Source organism: Cryptomeria japonica, chromosome 8 (genome assembly GCF_030272615.1).
Source record: "Cryptomeria japonica chromosome 8, Sugi_1.0, whole genome shotgun sequence".
Taxonomy (NCBI): Eukaryota; Viridiplantae; Streptophyta; class Pinopsida; order Cupressales; family Cupressaceae; genus Cryptomeria; species Cryptomeria japonica.
Genome location: NC_081412.1, coordinates 286,208,700 through 286,226,884, shown reverse-complemented (window position 1 = coordinate 286,226,884; position 18,185 = coordinate 286,208,700). Strand labels below are relative to the sequence as shown.

Genomic DNA, 18,185 nt, shown 5'->3' with positions numbered 1-18,185 from the left:
TGCGAGTCTTTGAAAATCTTCAATGAAAACATCAAGTGAACCTTGTTGTTTCAGTTGAGCAAGCTCACATAATTTCACCTCTATATCCTTTGTGTCAAACCTCTCAATGAGCTTATTAGTGAACTTAATTGTAGGTCACAATAAGGCTATGGCCAAGTGTAACCAAGCCATGGTACCACCAATCATGAGCAGCCCCGTCCAAGTGCAAGGTGGCAAACTTGATTGCATCTTCTTCCGACATCGGTCTCAAGGACAAATAATTGTCCAACTTTTGAACCCATGCTCTAGCTGAACACTTATCACTCCCATCAAAATGAGCTTGAGTTACCTAACCAATAGCTTGTTGATAGTCTTTCGGAATGGAAGAACGGTTGTCATATTTCCCACCTCTCTTCTGTTTCTGGTTCATGAATTGGTCTACGGGGAGAATGCTTTGGATCTCCACTGGAAGAGAAGCGTACTCCATGTAACTAGCTCTTATCTCATTGGCCATTGGAACCTTCACTTCAAGTGGCGATGCTTCTCTTGGAAGGAAGACGGGTTGCAAAGGTCTGGTAACAGACCCAACATGTGTACCTCCAATGTTACTTCCCTGGTTGCTTCCATTTCCATTTCCTCCAGGGTTATTAAAGGTGTTGGCATCATGTCCATTAGTGGGTTGATTAGGAGTTCCCACAACATTCTGATTAAGATTAGCCAATAATTGTGACATCATATCCATCATAGCATTAAACTGTCTTTCCACTCTGACATCAAGAGCCTCATTCTGATCTGCTGTCCTCTCTACCATAGTATATGTTGAATCAATTGAATCAACTACTTTCTCTCTGTTTCTCAAAACCTCTAAAAAGGTCTCTTCAACTAGGACAGACGAAATTTGATACTGTTGCCTTCTTTGCTCTCGGTTGTAGTAACGGATCTCTCTGTCACTTATGGAGAACTCTGATCAACTAACTCACAGGCTGGTAGGAAAACCAGCCCTGATACCACTGTAATATCCCCACAATTTTTTTTGAATAATTTCCAGTACAACACAACAAGAACCCATTAAGGTTAGGAAATTGAAAATACAATAATGCTGAAATTGTAACCCTTCCACTTTCTAATCACCAAGTGCCCAATATGGGAAGGTGAGAGCATATGGTGTTGAGGGGATCATTAGCTTAAAAAAACTGGAAATATTACAATGCTTGGGCGGCAAGCCAGCCCCTTCCGCTTATACAGCGGGTGACAGATATACTGAAGAAATCATCTTGCAATAAACCAGCCAAGGACAAGCCAAGAAACGAAAAATAACAATCACTCTCCCGCTTATCCCGTGGGAGGATTGGGAATGAAATTAACAATGAACTCTACCACTTATGCATTAGGAGGACAGTAATACAAAATAAGATATAGGCAGCAAGCCAACCTCTTCCACTTGTTCAGTGGGAAATGAAGAGCAATTCCAAATATAACTTGCTGATAGTACTACTATTCAACATTACAATAATTATCATGTCTGCAACAAAGGTAAATCACTGAACACAGCTGCACATATTGTTCAATCTGCTCCACATGGTACAAGGGACTCTCCACACAAGAAAATCACTCCAAACTCAAAAAAATCTAAATTTGATAACTCCCAGCACGCTGAAAACACAGACCAGCAACACCAAATCCCACTAAAACACTCACAACTCCCTCAAATCTTAACCGAATGACATGAGACTGAAAGCATATGACTCCTAGGAGGTAGGCGATCAAGCCTAGAACAACAAACCACTACAAATTGAGCCAAATACACAATGCACGCATCCCAAAGCACTCAGCCACATGGTACGGCCAGCGAAGGGGGCGATTTGCAAAAATAAAATCCAAGACACCAAATTAAGCTCTATAAACTCACAAAATGTATTCACCTAAACCAAACAGAGAGATAGAGGAAATAACCAGAATGAGAAGAATAACACATTGAGACTTACGAACAAAAACGTTCTTTAGTACACCACATGAACAACAACTTGGACACTCTAAAATACTTCCAAAGATTAGAAAACAATACATAAATCTGCGACATTATCTTCAATCCACTCTTCTGAATGAAGAGCAGGCTCTGGCTCTACTAGTTGTTGTATTGCAAGCAAGAAATCAAGCTATGGCTAGGAGGTAAGCGTTCCTCGAAGCTTCATTCGAAATTTTGGCAACACTTTGTTATATTTTTCCATAGATGTCTAATGAGAAGCCCAACACTCTTATTTATAGATTTTGAAGGCTCAAATTCAAATCCAAAATGGCCCCCAAATTCCCCTCATTTCACTTTCATTTCATTCCATGACACCTTCTAGACTTGGCGTTGCATTTCATATTTTTCCCTTAGCATATGGCATCCAAACATGAACCCCCCCTTAAGTCGAACTTTTGGAGATAACTTAAGGTGTATAATAATAGTGCATTTGTACTTTGGCGTCCAACAAGAGGGTGAAATAATTCGCCCAAGTAGACTTAGGATAAATTTTTTATTTTCTCCTTTCCTAAGTCGTCCAAAACTAATCAAATATTAAAACCTTATGCCCAATGTATTAATACATTAAAATACCTTCTCTTCAAATATTGATTATTGCCAAATTGAGTCGGAGACTGAAGTGCTGGAAATCACCAAAACTAAACTGAGTTGGAACTCTGAAATGAATTGCTAAAAATGGTATTGCCAAATATAGTACTGACTAAAAATAGTAATTCTTGAAAAGATCACCAAAAAGATTGCTCTTCAAATCTCGTGAGTGAACTCGGAAAACCTAGAAAAACCCTGAAATCTTGACAGCTGCCTCCAACTTACTAAAAATAGTAAGTTCAGAAAACTTCTCTAAACTGAATGCATGTCACACCCTGCGAAGCTCTCGGAAAATGCAGAAGGAATCCATAATCTAAACTGTAGAATTCCAACTCGTCAATCATCAAACAGCTCCTGCAAACTTCCACCAAAGTTGGAAACCCTAATTTTTGCTTCTAGTTAGCCTATGGGTCTCCAGAATAGGCTAATGGCCAACTGAACTTCTCATCATTGAGAACGGGACATTACACATGCGTGTGATTTTTTGTCTATAATTTCCTCATACAGAGTCAAAATCAGGCAAACAAGATATTGTAGGAAAATTGGGCTTGGCGCCGATCTGATTCAACAGGTGGTTTTATCAGATTTTGCTCCAATTTTTAGTACCTAGCCTTCAAAGTTGGTCTTTAGTTTTGCATTTTTGGTGCCATAACTTGAGCAAACGGACTTCGTTTTCCAACTTCCGCGCATTGTCAAAAAGCTCTTAGAGTTCCACATTTGGGTCTTAGATCTACTTTTCCAAATTGTGCTCTAGGTATATTTTATTGATATTTTTGTGTTTTCACAATATGCTCAATTACTTGGATATTTTGCACTATTCCATGGAGATATGTCGCCCCAAAAAAAACCTATGTGCCCTATAGGGGACGTTTTCGAGACTTGGGGACTTGAGGGAAACGTCCCCCTATAGCACCACCACTTCCACCAGTTCTGCCACCTCTGTTAGGGATGCCACTAGGTTGCTTGCTATATGGCACATGGCATTACATACTGATTGCAACCTTTAACTTCATGAAAAGTAGTTGGCATTTCATGGGGCGCTCACAAAGATGTTATATTGCAGATTTTGCCTTGAAGATTTCAATTGACCTCTATTTTTATATCAGCACCAGCACCAGCACCAGCAGCAGCACCACCACCACTCTGCAGCCACCCCCTCACCATCCCTAAATGTAGGCCCTTGGTCCCCCCCTCCATGAAACCCCTCCCTGCATCCCCCTATTAGAAACTCCATGGAACATTGATATTTTGGCACTTGGGATGGATCTGTTTGTTGGAGAGGGTTGTATTTGATGTGCTTTACATGTGCTAAGATTCTTGGGGTCTGATAATTTCTTTTGAGGTATCATGAGTTTTTTTGTTCACCCTTTTGTTATCAACTTAGCAAAGGGCAGTTATGAGTCTTGGAGAAAGGGTATTTTACTTTTGATGTTAAATAAGGATTTGGTTGCTTACTTATACCGCATCACACCTCTTGACTCACCTCTCTTTCATTTAGCCGACCTAGACACTCTACTGCTGGAAAACAAAACTCAAATCAAATACTTTCAGGTCGGCTAACTTCAACAATGATTTATTTCGCCCTTTTTAAAGCTTGTATTTCCCTTCTAGGGTCAACTTTAGATCAGTTTTCTTCTTAGGCAGGTTCAAGGCAAGGGTTTGCACTAGTTTGAGCATTGAATTCCTGCCTCAAGACAAACACAAGTTGGTCCTAATCAGATTTATTTGTTTCTGGACTTTTGCTTAGGTCCAGTCGGCTGGAATTTGCACCCTTTGGAGAGGTATAAATAAGGGCAAAGTGCCCAATCATAATCATAGTTCTTCCCTCCCATTAAACTTTAAATAGGCCTGCTCTGAGTTTTAGGACTGTGCCCAATTAAGATTGAAAGAGTGGCTTTGATCCTCACTTGTAATTTGGTCCCCCCGATCTCCACGTTTTATTTAGGTCAAGGCTTAAATTAGAATCTATACACCTTGATTTTGGGCCTCTTTCCAACACGTTTCAACTTGATACAAGCCTCCCACGTAATACACCTTTTAGGTTCATACGTTTCATGATTGATTTGCATAGTGATTTAGGTCCACCTTTATGTTTGAGTCCACACATTTGATGCTTAAGACCTCTCTTCACACGTATCAATTTAGGTTTTCACATTCAACTTTAGGTCCACACGTTTGATTTGGGTCAGGGCCTTATCTTACACGCTTCATTGTATTTCCTTCTTCACACGTTTTGTGGGGACTTATTTTAATTTCTCCAGTACCTATCTTGTATCTTGCCACATGTTTCAGCTTGTTTTGTGCTTAATTCTCATTCATAAGGTGAAAAATCGCACCTCATAGGGATTAATTTTTTGTGCCTAACTTTGTTTTCTCAATAAAATCGCTTTCCCTATTTAGTCCACCAAATCGGTCATTTCTAGCTTGCAAAGGCATTTAATTCCATGTTTATGAGGGTTAATTTTTCCACCTTCCACATTTGTGAGGGTTGAATTGCATCATCTTCCACGTTTATGGGGTTTAATTCACACCCCTTTATTGATTTGATCTCACCTTCTTGTTTTTTACTTCTTGACTTTAGAGGATCAATTTATTTACCTTCCACATTTGTGGGGGTTAATTTTCTCCACCTTCCATGTTTGTGGAGGTTGAAGCACAACCTTCTTCCACATTTTAGAGGCTTAAATTTGTACCAGGCGATTTTTCCTTGGGCGATTTTCCTTCCACTCTTGCCTTCCACGTTTATGGAGGTTGAATTGCATCTCTTATTCTTGCAATTTTACCCTCTTATTTCGTTTTGAACTTGTAACTTTTACCTTTGCAAAGTCAGCCTCTTCCATTTCGTAATTTGATTCTTGATCAAAGAGGTTTAATTTGTTTTGCCTTCCATGTTTGTGGACGTTAATGCGCATCCCTTCTTTCAAATTTGATTTTACATAAGACAATTTCTTGATTAAGGGGGGTAACTTGTTCGCCTAGCTTGTTGCGCACCCCTTCATTGATTTGAAGGTTAAACTTGCACAAAGTGATTCCCACGTTTTTTGCATTTGAAATTTGCTTCCTTGTTTACTTAGGTTAATGTGCACCCCTTCCATGTTTTGGGGGTTAAACTTGCAAAAGCGATTCCCATATTTTATAATTTGAATTTTACTTGTTTACTTAGGTTGATTCGCACCCTCTTCTTCTTGTGAGCGATTAAGCTTTAAAAAGTTGCGCGAAATGGTGCACTCTAAGTAGGGGTTCCATTTTGTTGAGGTTGACAAATTGCTGTGTTTTTTGCTTCTTGAAAAATCTTTTATGTTTTGAAGGTTAAATTCGCACCTTCTTGTCTTGATTGTTAAGTTTGAATGGATCTTCTTCCACACTTTTGGAGCTTAAATTTTCCTCCTCCTTGATCTTGAAGGTTGTTCGATCATATAGAGTTGATATTTTTTGCTCTTTTAAAGTTGATTGACTTCCTTGTTTGGTGAGGTTAGTGTGCACCCTCTTCCACATTATAGGGGTTGATTTTCTCCTTTTTCTAGCCGCTTCAACTAAGAATTTCAGTATCTCCATCCAAACTTAGCTTCTCAAAGTTGTCCCTTAAAATTGCTAAGACTCAAAAGGCTCAAAATGACGTAAGCTTAATTTTCATTCCAACAAAAATCGTTCAAGTTATGCCAAATTTCCTTGATTATGGAGGTAAATTTGCACCCCCTTTCCACATTTGTGGAGGTAAATTGTCCAAGTCTATTGCCTTAGAATTTCACTCTCTCCTAAAGATGAAAATTGAAATGCACAAGAGAGATCCAATTTCCTTATTTTCCAAGGAAGACCTTATTTCCTTCAAAAAATCATTATTTTCCAAAAACCAAACCCTAGAAGGAAATTTCCTAATTTCCTCACCTTGACTCCTTTTTGACAACCTTGGCAATTCTTGCAACATATTGACATTATTGACAACCTCTTACAACCTCTAGCAATTTTGCAATGTGACCTCAACCAGACGTCTCTTACTCATTAGCAAAGGTTAACGACTAAGGAAACTACTACCAAGCCAAACCCTTACTAAAACACCTAACTAAGGCACCTAATCTAAGCAAAAAGTGAGGTTCCCCATTTGCAATGGGGTATGTGTGAAAACGTCACAACAACATGACCCTCTCCCCATTCCGTTCTCCCTTCCCTCTCCACCCACACATGCATTCAAGGTACATCCACTTGGGTACTATGTTTTCACTAGGAGTTGTTGGATGCTTAATTGGATATACATGTGGATTAAGGAGGAGGTGTGCATCAAAGGTAATCTACTTTATGTCTTCTTGTAATATCCCTGCCAGAAGTGAAGGTTAATCTCAGTCATAAATGAACACTGCCAGGGATATTGCAAATGCCCCATCTAGGAATAAATTGTACGTCAAAGATAATGGACAAATTGGAAACACTTAAAGTAATTACCATAAATATAGAAAAATAGATTGTTTTCCTCACAACATTGATTTTAAATCATCACCACCAATCACCTATGTTAAAAGGAGCAATCAAGGATGGTGCTGCCAATTAAGAAATCATGAGATAATGACTAGTAAGAGTCATGGATCTTTTTCAAGAATTATTTTAACTTGAGGCCCCTAAAATTATTGACAAGTACCAAAGGTTGATGAGTACTTGGAGGCACTCAGGAACCATTATTCCAACAAAATAAATCTATATGAATACATAAGAAAAATGGCCAAGGAGATCAAAGAGCAAGATCCAAGAGAATCATTAATTACAGCAAAAGAGAATGCTAAAACTAAAGAAGAGCCAATATTATATGTTGAAGACATGTCAATAATTGCAAATGATGTCCAAGAAACATCCATCCAATTTTTAGGTATGTAAGTAATTGAATGATGTAATAATAATTTGAAATGTATGGAATTGATTGGGCCATCTGATGCTATTATGAAGAATGATTTGTCTAACATTGATCCCTGTGAGGAGAAACTACAAGATTATCAAGAAAACTTCATAATGATACACATTGACTACATGGAGGTTGATCAAGGAACTTTTGAACTCCCTTGTTTCAATGAGTTCATTGATGAGTTAATTTGTAATCATGAGAAGGGGGCTTCTGGTTGCACATGGCGAATTTAGGAGAGGCCAACACGAACACCATAGGACAATGGATGCATTTACCAAGTTGTCACTTCATCAGACTTGAAGAACAAATGGAGATAGTTACCTTGAGGTAATTGAAGCTTGATGTTGAGAAGCATTCCAATCATTCCTACAAGTACAATTTAAAGCATGAAAAAGATGATAATAGTGTGGATTTACTTTTCATTATATCCTTTCAACATTTTTTTCATCATGGAAAGTACTCTAAGCATGGAGAAATCGTGAAAGATGATGTAGTAAAGGACACCTAGATCCTTTTACTCATACAAAATTGGCTTTGCACAAAGAAGTGGGATCTTGATAATCACAACACTCCTATAATTCATCATGATGGAGGATGCAACATTTTCCGTTCATTCTAGATTTCAACAATGGCAATCGAGAGTTTGTATTCATTACTTAGGATCTTTGGTAGAATGAAATGAGAGGGCAAAAAATCATGAATATGTATGGTCTCACTCAACATGATCAAGCCAATCCTTATTATTCTTTTTCAAGGTCAAAATCTCATGCTATATATATGAATGAGCAGAATTTTTATAGTACTTGGGTTAAGCAGCACACATATTTTGATGCATAAAGATGGATTTTCGCAAGCAAGGAATTACTTGTGGAAACTCCCTAGCTGCTATGGGAAATGACCATGATATAGTATTTTCCATCTTATTATTATGGTATTCATCAGATGGAACCTTTGTAACTTTCCCCCACAAAACTCACACTAGTGCATGTAAGTTGATACAAAAGAGGGAAGTTTGTCTACTGGATAATAATAACATATTCCTACAAACTATTTATGAAAGGTCTGTATTATGGAGTGAAAATAATTTTTTAATCTTTGGGAAAGGAGAAGAAGAATTTGCATTCACCACTCTTTGAAGGCAGGCAGACCATCTATATGTACAAGTGTAATGATCCTATGTTTTACTTTTTGACTAAGAAGGGAAGAAGGAAAGCATTGGTAGAAAACATCACGTTGGTTCTTACACAATCAATAGTTAATCTGAAAGTCACCTACAAGGTTGTCTGGGTTAACAAAAATCAAATGGTAACTATATGGGCAGATAAAAGTCAAATGGAAGCCATGCTTCACACTAATTTGATCACAAATAACCAATATCATGAGGCTGAAATAGAAGGCATAGTGCCACCAAGAGAAATAAGGGAAAGTGAATCAAATTTTTTCATTAAAATATACAAGTGTATAATGATAGCAAATCTTAACAGCGGTTTGATAACAGCAGTATGGGTTAAAGGGTTTCAATTGCAAATAAAATTCTCGGAGTCGTCATAAACATATCAATCCTGTAACTTCAGTTAGAAATATTGGTGTCTACAACATAATAGGATCTCTGCATTAACAAACCGATTCACTATGCACCCAGAGTTATACTTACAGACAGATCCTTGGTTGATCAACAGTCTACTATATCAGTAGAGTACAATCATACGGAAATAATTAAATCAACAGTGATATTCAGATCTTATTGATTTGCATCCAAGAGCCCACTGCATTCGTTTAATGCAATTGATATAAAGTTCTCTCATGCCTTTCTCTTGTCACATGCATTTATATACCAATCTAAATCGCCAAAATTAGGCAAGGTTGGCCTAAAGAAACTAACCACCAAATAGATACAAGTTTGGCTAAGATATAGCTGACAAATTATTTGATATTACGTGTGCTAGTGGGCCCTAAGGTAAAATTATTTAATAATTGTACTTATTCATAATTTATTTAATGTTATTTAATAAAAATGCAAAAGGATGACCTGGCCGACCTAGGGTCTAACCAGGATCATTACATTCATACAAAGTAAAGGAACCATGCAAAGAACCATTGTAGTTCTAAAGAATGAGCTTATTCGATCAAGAGTATGGAGTGAGAACCACAAGAAGTGATGCATTCAAGAAAAGATGAAGTGAAGGAATGCAACAATATGATTGAGGAATTGCAACAAAAGATGAAAGAAGATAGATGCTCATGGGATGCTTATAAGACAGATAAGATCAAAACAAATTAATTTGGAAAACACATTGAAAGAGTGCAAGGATATAAATAAGGAAGTACAAGAAAAAATGATTGAAAATGGTCTTTTGTTGGAAAAAAGAGTTTCTGGGCTGCAAGATGTCTTTCTGTTTCTTCTCTCTGAGGATGAGAGAAAACTTATCTTAAATTATGGACTCTGCAAATTGCCAACTCTTGGTTAATTTTGCTGAGAGTTATTAGGAAATACAAGTTCATGAGCCAGAAAAATACAGGTCAATATATTGACCTCATGCTTCAGAGGATGGCATCAACCTTATGAGTTATGACATTAAAGGACTTGGTAGTCTGGTAGAGACAATAATACCAACAACTATGTTCCAGGGACATCATTGTAGTACAGAATTGGACATAACCAAGGCAATGAGAGAAGTGCAACAGAAGTTGAATTGTGAAATGGACCTTCATAAAGAACAATTACCTGGAAAGTTAGAAATTGCAGAGACAAAACCTTTAGCAGAGTTGGGTATGACTCAAGAACTTTTGCAAAACAAAAAGGGTAGTCAAGCAAAACTGTCTGAAGACAAGAAAGACAAAGTTGTTTGGCAAGACATAACAACAAATAGCCAGTTAAACAAATACGCTGCAAGATTCATTTATTTCCAAGATTGATTTGGGATCTTGTAACTTTAGAAAGATTCATTCAAGAATAACTGGAATTAAACAGGAGGGGTTGAATGAAGAATTGGTAAATGAAACAACCTACTCTTGTAGCACATTAGGAAACTGTCATCCATCATCAGTTTCATTGAGTTGGGTGTGATCTTGGTTAGCACACTTTGACTTGATTATCATCATAAGTACGCAGTATTATGATGGGCAGGAAAAGGCTCACACAGACTATCCCATTACTGAATTTCTTCAAATGATGAGCACTGCAAATAGACCTCTGCTTGATAAGGCCAGCAAGAATGTACTTTTACTTCATGCATCTTGCAAAGAATATTATAAGGAGTTCTTGCATGAGTCATTTGCAATTGAGAGTCAGCTTGAACACTGTGTTCTTGACCATCCCAATTTAAAATTGCTTGAGAACAAGCAATCCTGGGAAGGATGGAATACAATATCCCTGCCAGAAATGAAGATAAATCTCAGTCATTAATGAACACCGACAGCAATATTGTAAACGCCCCATTCAGGGATAAATCGCAGGTCAAAGAATTATGGACAGGTTGCAAGCACTTAAGGAGAAAGTAATTGACACTTATACTAATGAATGAAGGCACTAGAAGGATCAAGGGTAGCTACAGAAAAACAGATCACTGTCCTCACAACATTGAATTAATTATCACAACCAGCCACCTATGTTAATAAAAGGAGCGATCAAGGAAAGTGCTACTGATTAAGAAATCTAAGGCAATTAAAAGAAATAGAAGGAAACGATACTTACGGGAAAGTAGCTCTAGTTTCATAGTGCGATTTAGAATAAGCATAGTTAAATTAAAATTAATAAAATAAAAGGGCAGTGGTTGCATGAGGGAAAGTTGCGACTCCTTCAAAGGGCAGCATAAGAAAGGTTGTGGTTTCTTAAAAAATGGGATTTAAAGGAGAGGACATTCAATGATAGGAAGGCATGAATTTTGGAATAAATATTATGACTGTTTACCAGTGAATTACAGCCAAAGAGGACGGAATCTCTCCAAGGTAAATTGAGAGTTTAAAGGACGAAACCTGTTAAATTCTCTTAGCAAGATGAGGACAAAAAACCCCTAACTTGGGTAGACATTAGGGACAAATGGAAAATCATTCAAGGAGAATAGCAGCAACTTGAAGGAAAATTATAGCAGAAAATCAAGGTAAGTTCTATTTTCAGAATTATTGCACAAGTTACAAATCTAAATATTATAATAAAATTCATAATTTTTGATAGTCATATTTATAAATCTAATACAATTGTCTATTGGAGTTGCCGAGTTGGGATTACTGTTTTAGGGAAAAAATAAGAAATGTTCTAGAAAGGGACATTACACTTCTATTGGGAATCTGGACTTGTCTCTCGGGCTTGGTAGAAACAAGAGGCCATTGCTAGATCTTCAAGAAAGGTAGAATATTGATGAGCAACAAATGTGATGCTTGGGATCTCATGCATTGGGAAGTTTTTTCTGGAGGTTGGATTCTCACAAGATATAGTGGCCTTCTCATACTTTGACAGTCACAGCCATTGCTATTTGTTGAAATCATGTAGAGAGGCAACTAATTAAACTAATTAAGATCAACATACACTTCATCAAACACAACATTCATGGTGACCTCCTGTTGCTGATGTTTGTGTGAAGTAAATTACAGATTGCAGATATCTTCATGAAGCCTTTGGAGAGGTGAACTTCATCTAGTTGTGGGAGTTGCTTGGACTTTCTGAAGGTGTCATTAGGGGGATGGGAGTAGGGGATGGAAGTTTTAGCCAAAGTGAATGTCATATTCCTCAAAACCCTCCTAAATACTAGTATAGGGGAGATGTTAGAGTGGATGTGGATCTCTCTTATTAGGCCCTCTACATAATCCTTAACTTACAAAATACATTTGGTATGTTTGTTGACTTGGAGACTCTCACCTCTAGGCTTATAAATTGTTTGTGATTGTGTCCTTATCCCTTTCTGTCAACCATGGAATCTATGCACTTAGACATTAGTAAGTATGGGAAAGGAAGTCTAATTTCGTTGATATTTTGTTCCTTCACTGCAAATATACAAATATATGAAAGCGTGGAGTAGATTTTTATGCAAGCAAGGATCTATGCTTGCAGTGTACATAAAATCTTTCCATCACTCCCATTTTTGAATTATTAATGCCATCCATTTTCTGTATATGAGTCCCTAATTCTTGAATCTTTGTTTGATGTTTTTCACTATATCTTAAGAGCACTTTTAGAAAGCATCTTCAAATAAATTTGTAAAATAATCTAACCATATATGAAGACTTCATACCAAGTTTACTTATTACATGATTATTTTTCACAAGATAAAACTATTTGTATCAATCTCAGGGCTTAACAATACCAAATAACGCAACTATTGAGAACAGACAAATGAAAAAGAAATAATGCCTTGTGAATGAGGTATCTTCTTGTCTCTTGCCTCCTTGATATACACAACCCTTTTGAAAGTTACAAAATAAAATACTGCACCGAACAGTTAATCTGTTCAAGTATATGATAACTAACAATTCTTAAACAATAGTTTCAAATTGATACTGGTTAGGATTCTAAGAAAAAGTTCAAATTGTTTTACATATCATATAGAGGTACCTGTATGTTCTCATTCTTCTTGACAAGAAACTAAAGCTAACCAACTTCATTTTTGAAAATTGTAAGTCGTTATAACCACATGTGAGCAAACTAACATTAAAAACAACCAAAGTTATCACAATACAGAAACTATTAGGAAACCATCTCAATCAAGTCAACTTTATTGACTAGGGGCTTATCATTGTGGTAGGGTCATCATGACAATTAATGGGATGATGACAATTATCAAACATTTCAAATCAATTTGGACATCTTGCACCAAAATCCTGAGCTACAGTATTAAAATCTAAATTATATGCCAAACCTTTTAAGACAGGATATTTTAGTCAGACAATTAGACTGTATGTTTACATTGCTTTATGGCCTCTACACCATTAGTCTGTAGACTGCAACAGCTAGTTTTCTGACCATATTAATTGCACCTGAGTAGCATGCTTATCATCAATTTGGAATGTTAACTTCTTTAAGTATTTAACATGGTTATCATAAACATTTAACCAAACAAGGTTGGCTCAGTAATAGCATTGATCCAGTTTAACTTGAGTTGGATCAGTTTTCGCCAGCGCCCAATCCTACAGCCTCAGGCACCATCTAACTGACCTTCATGTGAAATACTCCTGACACAGGCATACCAACCGACATGGGTCTGCTCTCTGGGGTTCTGTAATTATTGCTTTTCTATGGTCAGATCTGTTTTGTTATGTAAAATGTTTCCTTTTCTTTACTAGTAGCCAGCAACATAATACCTGATATAACAATTAGAAAAATTGAAATTGAAATGCAGTATTCCACAAAGTTTTGTAATAGCTAATGATAACTATGGACATAGTAGTGGTATAACAACTAGTCAAAGAACAAATATGGTGTGTTAAGTTAATGACGCCTTGATATTGTTTGTTGCAAAAGGATTTTTGTTTTATTGAAATTTGAAAGCTTGGTTGCATGTGTGGCATAATTTATACGTATATTTTACCCAGATCTGGGTGCTACAGATGCAATGTTGGGGTATGACATAATTTTCTTACTTGTAATGTATACTAACTTTTATAATTTTATTCCAGAAAAATGTGGCCTTGATAGCATTCAACTGAAAAACATAGATTTATTAAATGATGGTTGAAAGTTGAAATCATACCTTAGTTGCATGTCCATAATTGATTCCTAAGTATATCCTGGTTTGAGTAAATACATAACCCAAGATCTACCATACAAGTGCAATTATTGGAATAATCACTTCCAATAAACAATATCAGACTTAGGTTTATATTGGTCTTTGCTTTCCTATTGAAAGCATCTTCCATTCACACATCCACGGAGAGAGTTCACTTTATGGTTTATAAGAGACCCCTAAATTAGGCATTGCCTATGTCTCACACTTCAAAAGAAAGATATTATTGTCATTTTGATTTATTACCTTGAACTCGACAATGAAAACCTCAAATTTTTAGTCAATTTGTGGAAGAATAAGATTAAAAACTACTTTGAGATAAAGCAACAATAAAGTCTCTTCATTTCCCATTATTGACAAATTGTCAAAGCAAGCTATTAATACAAGTAACTACAATGGTTAAAAATTTGTTTGTTCTAAACAATGTTCTGTGCACAAGAAGGTATGCCTCCCGCCATTAGCAAACAAAGTGTCACAATAAGACCTATAGAAAAATACTTGGGCTATATCTCTCTAGGCAATCTAGAGTGATGGGCATGTAGTCCTTGTGGAATACTGGATTTTGTATGACTTCTTGAAGATTACAAACAAGTGCATTGCCAATCGACTGGGCAGCCGGAATTATTAGCTGGCTAAAGGTGCCAGATGCATGGTACCTCCTCTAGGTGAGATTAGAAGTAAGAAGAATTAGTCAGTTGCGAGATCTAAAAGACACTTTCAAAGTCTGTTTCTTCAAGTTCAGGGGACTAGGCATCCATGGTTAGGATGCTTGGATAAAGTAGAGAAAAGGATCGACTTCAAAATGGAATCTTGGAATGGAAGTTTCACCACGTAAAAGTAATTTTTGAAAACTTTCAGGCAATTTAATGGAAGTTTCACTACATAAAAGTAATTTTTGAAAACTATTAGGCAATTTATGCCATTATCTTTGTTGACTTAAACTATGTAAATATAAGAATGATTATAATATATGGAAAATCAAAGAACATGGTCAATATAGGAGGGTGTAGATGAATTCATGAGGCTGACTTGAGAAAGTAATCGGTGCAATTGGCAGAATATTTAACTTTCTGCTCTTGTTGCATATCAGCTAGAGTCTGTCCCATCCAAACTTGCATTACTATTAAAAATCATGAGGCTGGGTGCAAGTCACGATGGGTTTAATGAAATAGATATCTGGCACTTTGCTTTACAGCTTCTTTACATATGTTTCTAATTTACACACTAAAATCTAGCAATCATAACACATCTTGGTGTGGATTAATAGTCATGCGATTACTTTTTCTAGGTGTGTTATTCAATGCAAGTTGGCTTTTCACATCATTTAGCCACTGTAATTATTCCATGTGGCTTTCATTCCCATGTAGCAGCTTGTCAATGCAGTTTACCGGGGCTGAATTGTTAATCATGTTGAACATATGCTTTTGGCGAGTTTCTTTCACACTTTAAACTCCATTGCTTCTATAATGTGTACAAGTTTCTGAGACCTCTGTGGACTTAACTGCTGTGAGAATTTTCCTAATGTTCTTTTGATTCTGGGCCATAACATATATATTAAAGAACGTTTTAACAGCTTTCTTTATAATACTTGGTCTTTTTGTGTCTGATGGTTGCACTGTTTGCCAGAGTGCATTTTTAAAGATCCAGGGCTCGCCTTCTGTCAAATGGCTGGTTCTTTTGTGAATCTTTTTGCCATTAGAGATTGATTTATTCAGTTTGCAGTATAAGTTTCCAGAAGCCTTAATGTGTACTTATACATTTTCCATTCTTTCCCTTTGGTTTATAGTTCACTATGTAACAAAATTATATCATTTACCTCTGGAAAATTAGTTGTTTTCTTCTTTTGTACATTGAATATCTATTATTTGATTTTCTAGAAAATGCATAAATTTCACTCCATGTAGACCAAAAGTTGCAATTCTTTGTTATTTAATATTATTTTCCATAAGTGGTTAAAAGCAGTGCTACCAAACTTTCCAGGTAGTCTCTGCAGATGAGCTTCTGGATGATGAGGAGTTTGAAGAGATTCTAGAAGATATGAGAGAGGAGTGTGGAAAATATGGTATGTTCTTCTGGACATGTGAGAGTTGAAGTTCTGATAGGTTCCATTAATCTCAACTTATTTTCTTTGACATTAAATTGGATTTTTTAGGCACAATAGTCAATCTGGTAATTCCACGGCCTTCAACAAGTGGTGAATTTGTGGCAGGGGTTGGGAAGGTTAGTATTTTAACATTTTATGGTTTATACTTTATTATTTTTCTTAATTTATGATAATCAATTATATGTTATTATATTGAAGGTTTTTGTGCAATTCTCGGACACACAAAGCTCAGAAAAGGCAAAGTTTGCATTAAGTGGAAGGAAATTTGGAGGGAACACTGTAGTGGCAGTATATTATCCAGAAGACAAATTCAGGAGAGGGGAATATGATGGATGAGCAACCAATCTTCTTGTTGGTTCAGATTGTTTTCCTCATTTTTTTTCTGGAATGCCATAGTATACAAAAATGACAAATGATCTGGAGTGACATTTTGTACTATATCAATGGCAGTCCTCATGGAGTGTTCTGCCCAGATGTGGCAGATCCCCAAAATGTAATAGATAGATGCAACTATTGCATATATTTTTCTTAATCATGCATAGGGGAAGTGTGGATTGGTGATTGAAGAGAATGTTAGGATCATGTACAAACTGGTGAGAGTCTTTCTTCATTTTGTACATAGCAAAATTTGTCATCTGAATTTAATTTCAGCTTCTCATTTTCCTAGAAGTGGAAGCAAAAGTTCAAGAATCCTTTCTTTGATGTATAGGCTTTGCAATCAAATAGAAAGAGAATGGTAAAAAAGAGTGTTATTGATCATCCTTTAAAGCAAACGCATTGTAATCCATCTCTTTACATCTTCATTCACTTAAAATCCTATCATGAGATGCGAGTACTTTCAGTTTCTCTTGATAATATACAGAGTGTTTGGATGATGAAGATAATTCTGCCTTGTTTTGGTAGATATTTCAAGCTAATGATACACTTCTATTTCTTTGGGTTTCTGATGTCTTGTGCTTGAGTAGGATTCTTACAAGTATCCTTTAGCTAGTTGTTTCACATATACCAGCTTAACCATGATCTCATTTTTTTCTTCAAGGCATTAAGTGTTGGCCTTACAAATGTTGACTAATATACTAGTACATTTACTCCTGCAAACATGTTCAAAACCAGTATAACTAATGTTACTTAAGGACCTAAGGTATAAAGATTAAAATGTCATTTTGTTTCAATACCAAGTAAGGTTTGATAACTCTCCTAATGGACTGTTAGACATACAGATATACTAAGAAGGGGGGAGGGGGTGGTTTAGGGGGGTGAATCAGTACATGCAAAAACTTAACTTTGAAACCAACCTTTCATTAGCAGCATTTCCTGATCTTGCTTCAACATTGGAACAACTATCCTACACAAACATACATCCACACAAAGGAACATCAAATATATGTCGAAACCCGAAAGGGAAAAACCACGGTGAGAGAAGCTGCTTGGATCTACTACCCAAATCCAGCCTCACAAATAAATATGAAACTTACAGATGTTTATGGGCACCGACCCATCAGAGACCAATTCCCTTACAATGAATTTGTAGTTACCAACGTATAGGAGACACCAATCCCATAACTCAAGAACTGAGCATTATAACTCAGATATGAGGCACCAACCTCAATTACAACATATGAATCATGCAGACCTTCCAAACTTCTACTGCACCATTAGCCAGATCTGATCTTCTACAAAACACTCTCTCAAAGTGTATAGGATCTTCAACTTGATTCACATACCTTAATACATCTCTGCTAATTGAATAAGCATCTTGCACAACTCTTCCGCCACATACACACCTCAAGTACACTAGGAATGAACCTAGATCAACTATATATATGCATTACAATGATGATTACTTCATGTGTCAGCCTAGAACATATTTGCAATATCTGCAAG

General features: G+C 36.5%; 1 protein-coding gene across 4 annotated transcripts in view; it reads left to right on the top strand.

Moving 5' to 3' along the window:
* The window catches only part of LOC131035880 (splicing factor U2af large subunit B), a 140,137-nt gene extending 123,049 nt beyond the window's left edge, over positions 1–17,088 (top strand). For all 4 annotated transcript variants that reach the window (XM_057967632.2, XM_057967634.2, XM_057967633.2 and 1 more), the window contains 3 exons: positions 16,178–16,259; positions 16,350–16,417; positions 16,500–17,088. In XM_057967632.2, coding sequence (XP_057823615.2) covers positions 16,178–16,259; positions 16,350–16,417; positions 16,500–16,637 — 288 coding nt within the window. In that variant the 3' untranslated portion in view covers positions 16,638–17,088. The remainder of the gene's footprint in view (positions 1–16,177; positions 16,260–16,349; positions 16,418–16,499) is intronic.
* The last annotated feature ends 1,097 nt before the right edge of the window (positions 17,089–18,185 follow it).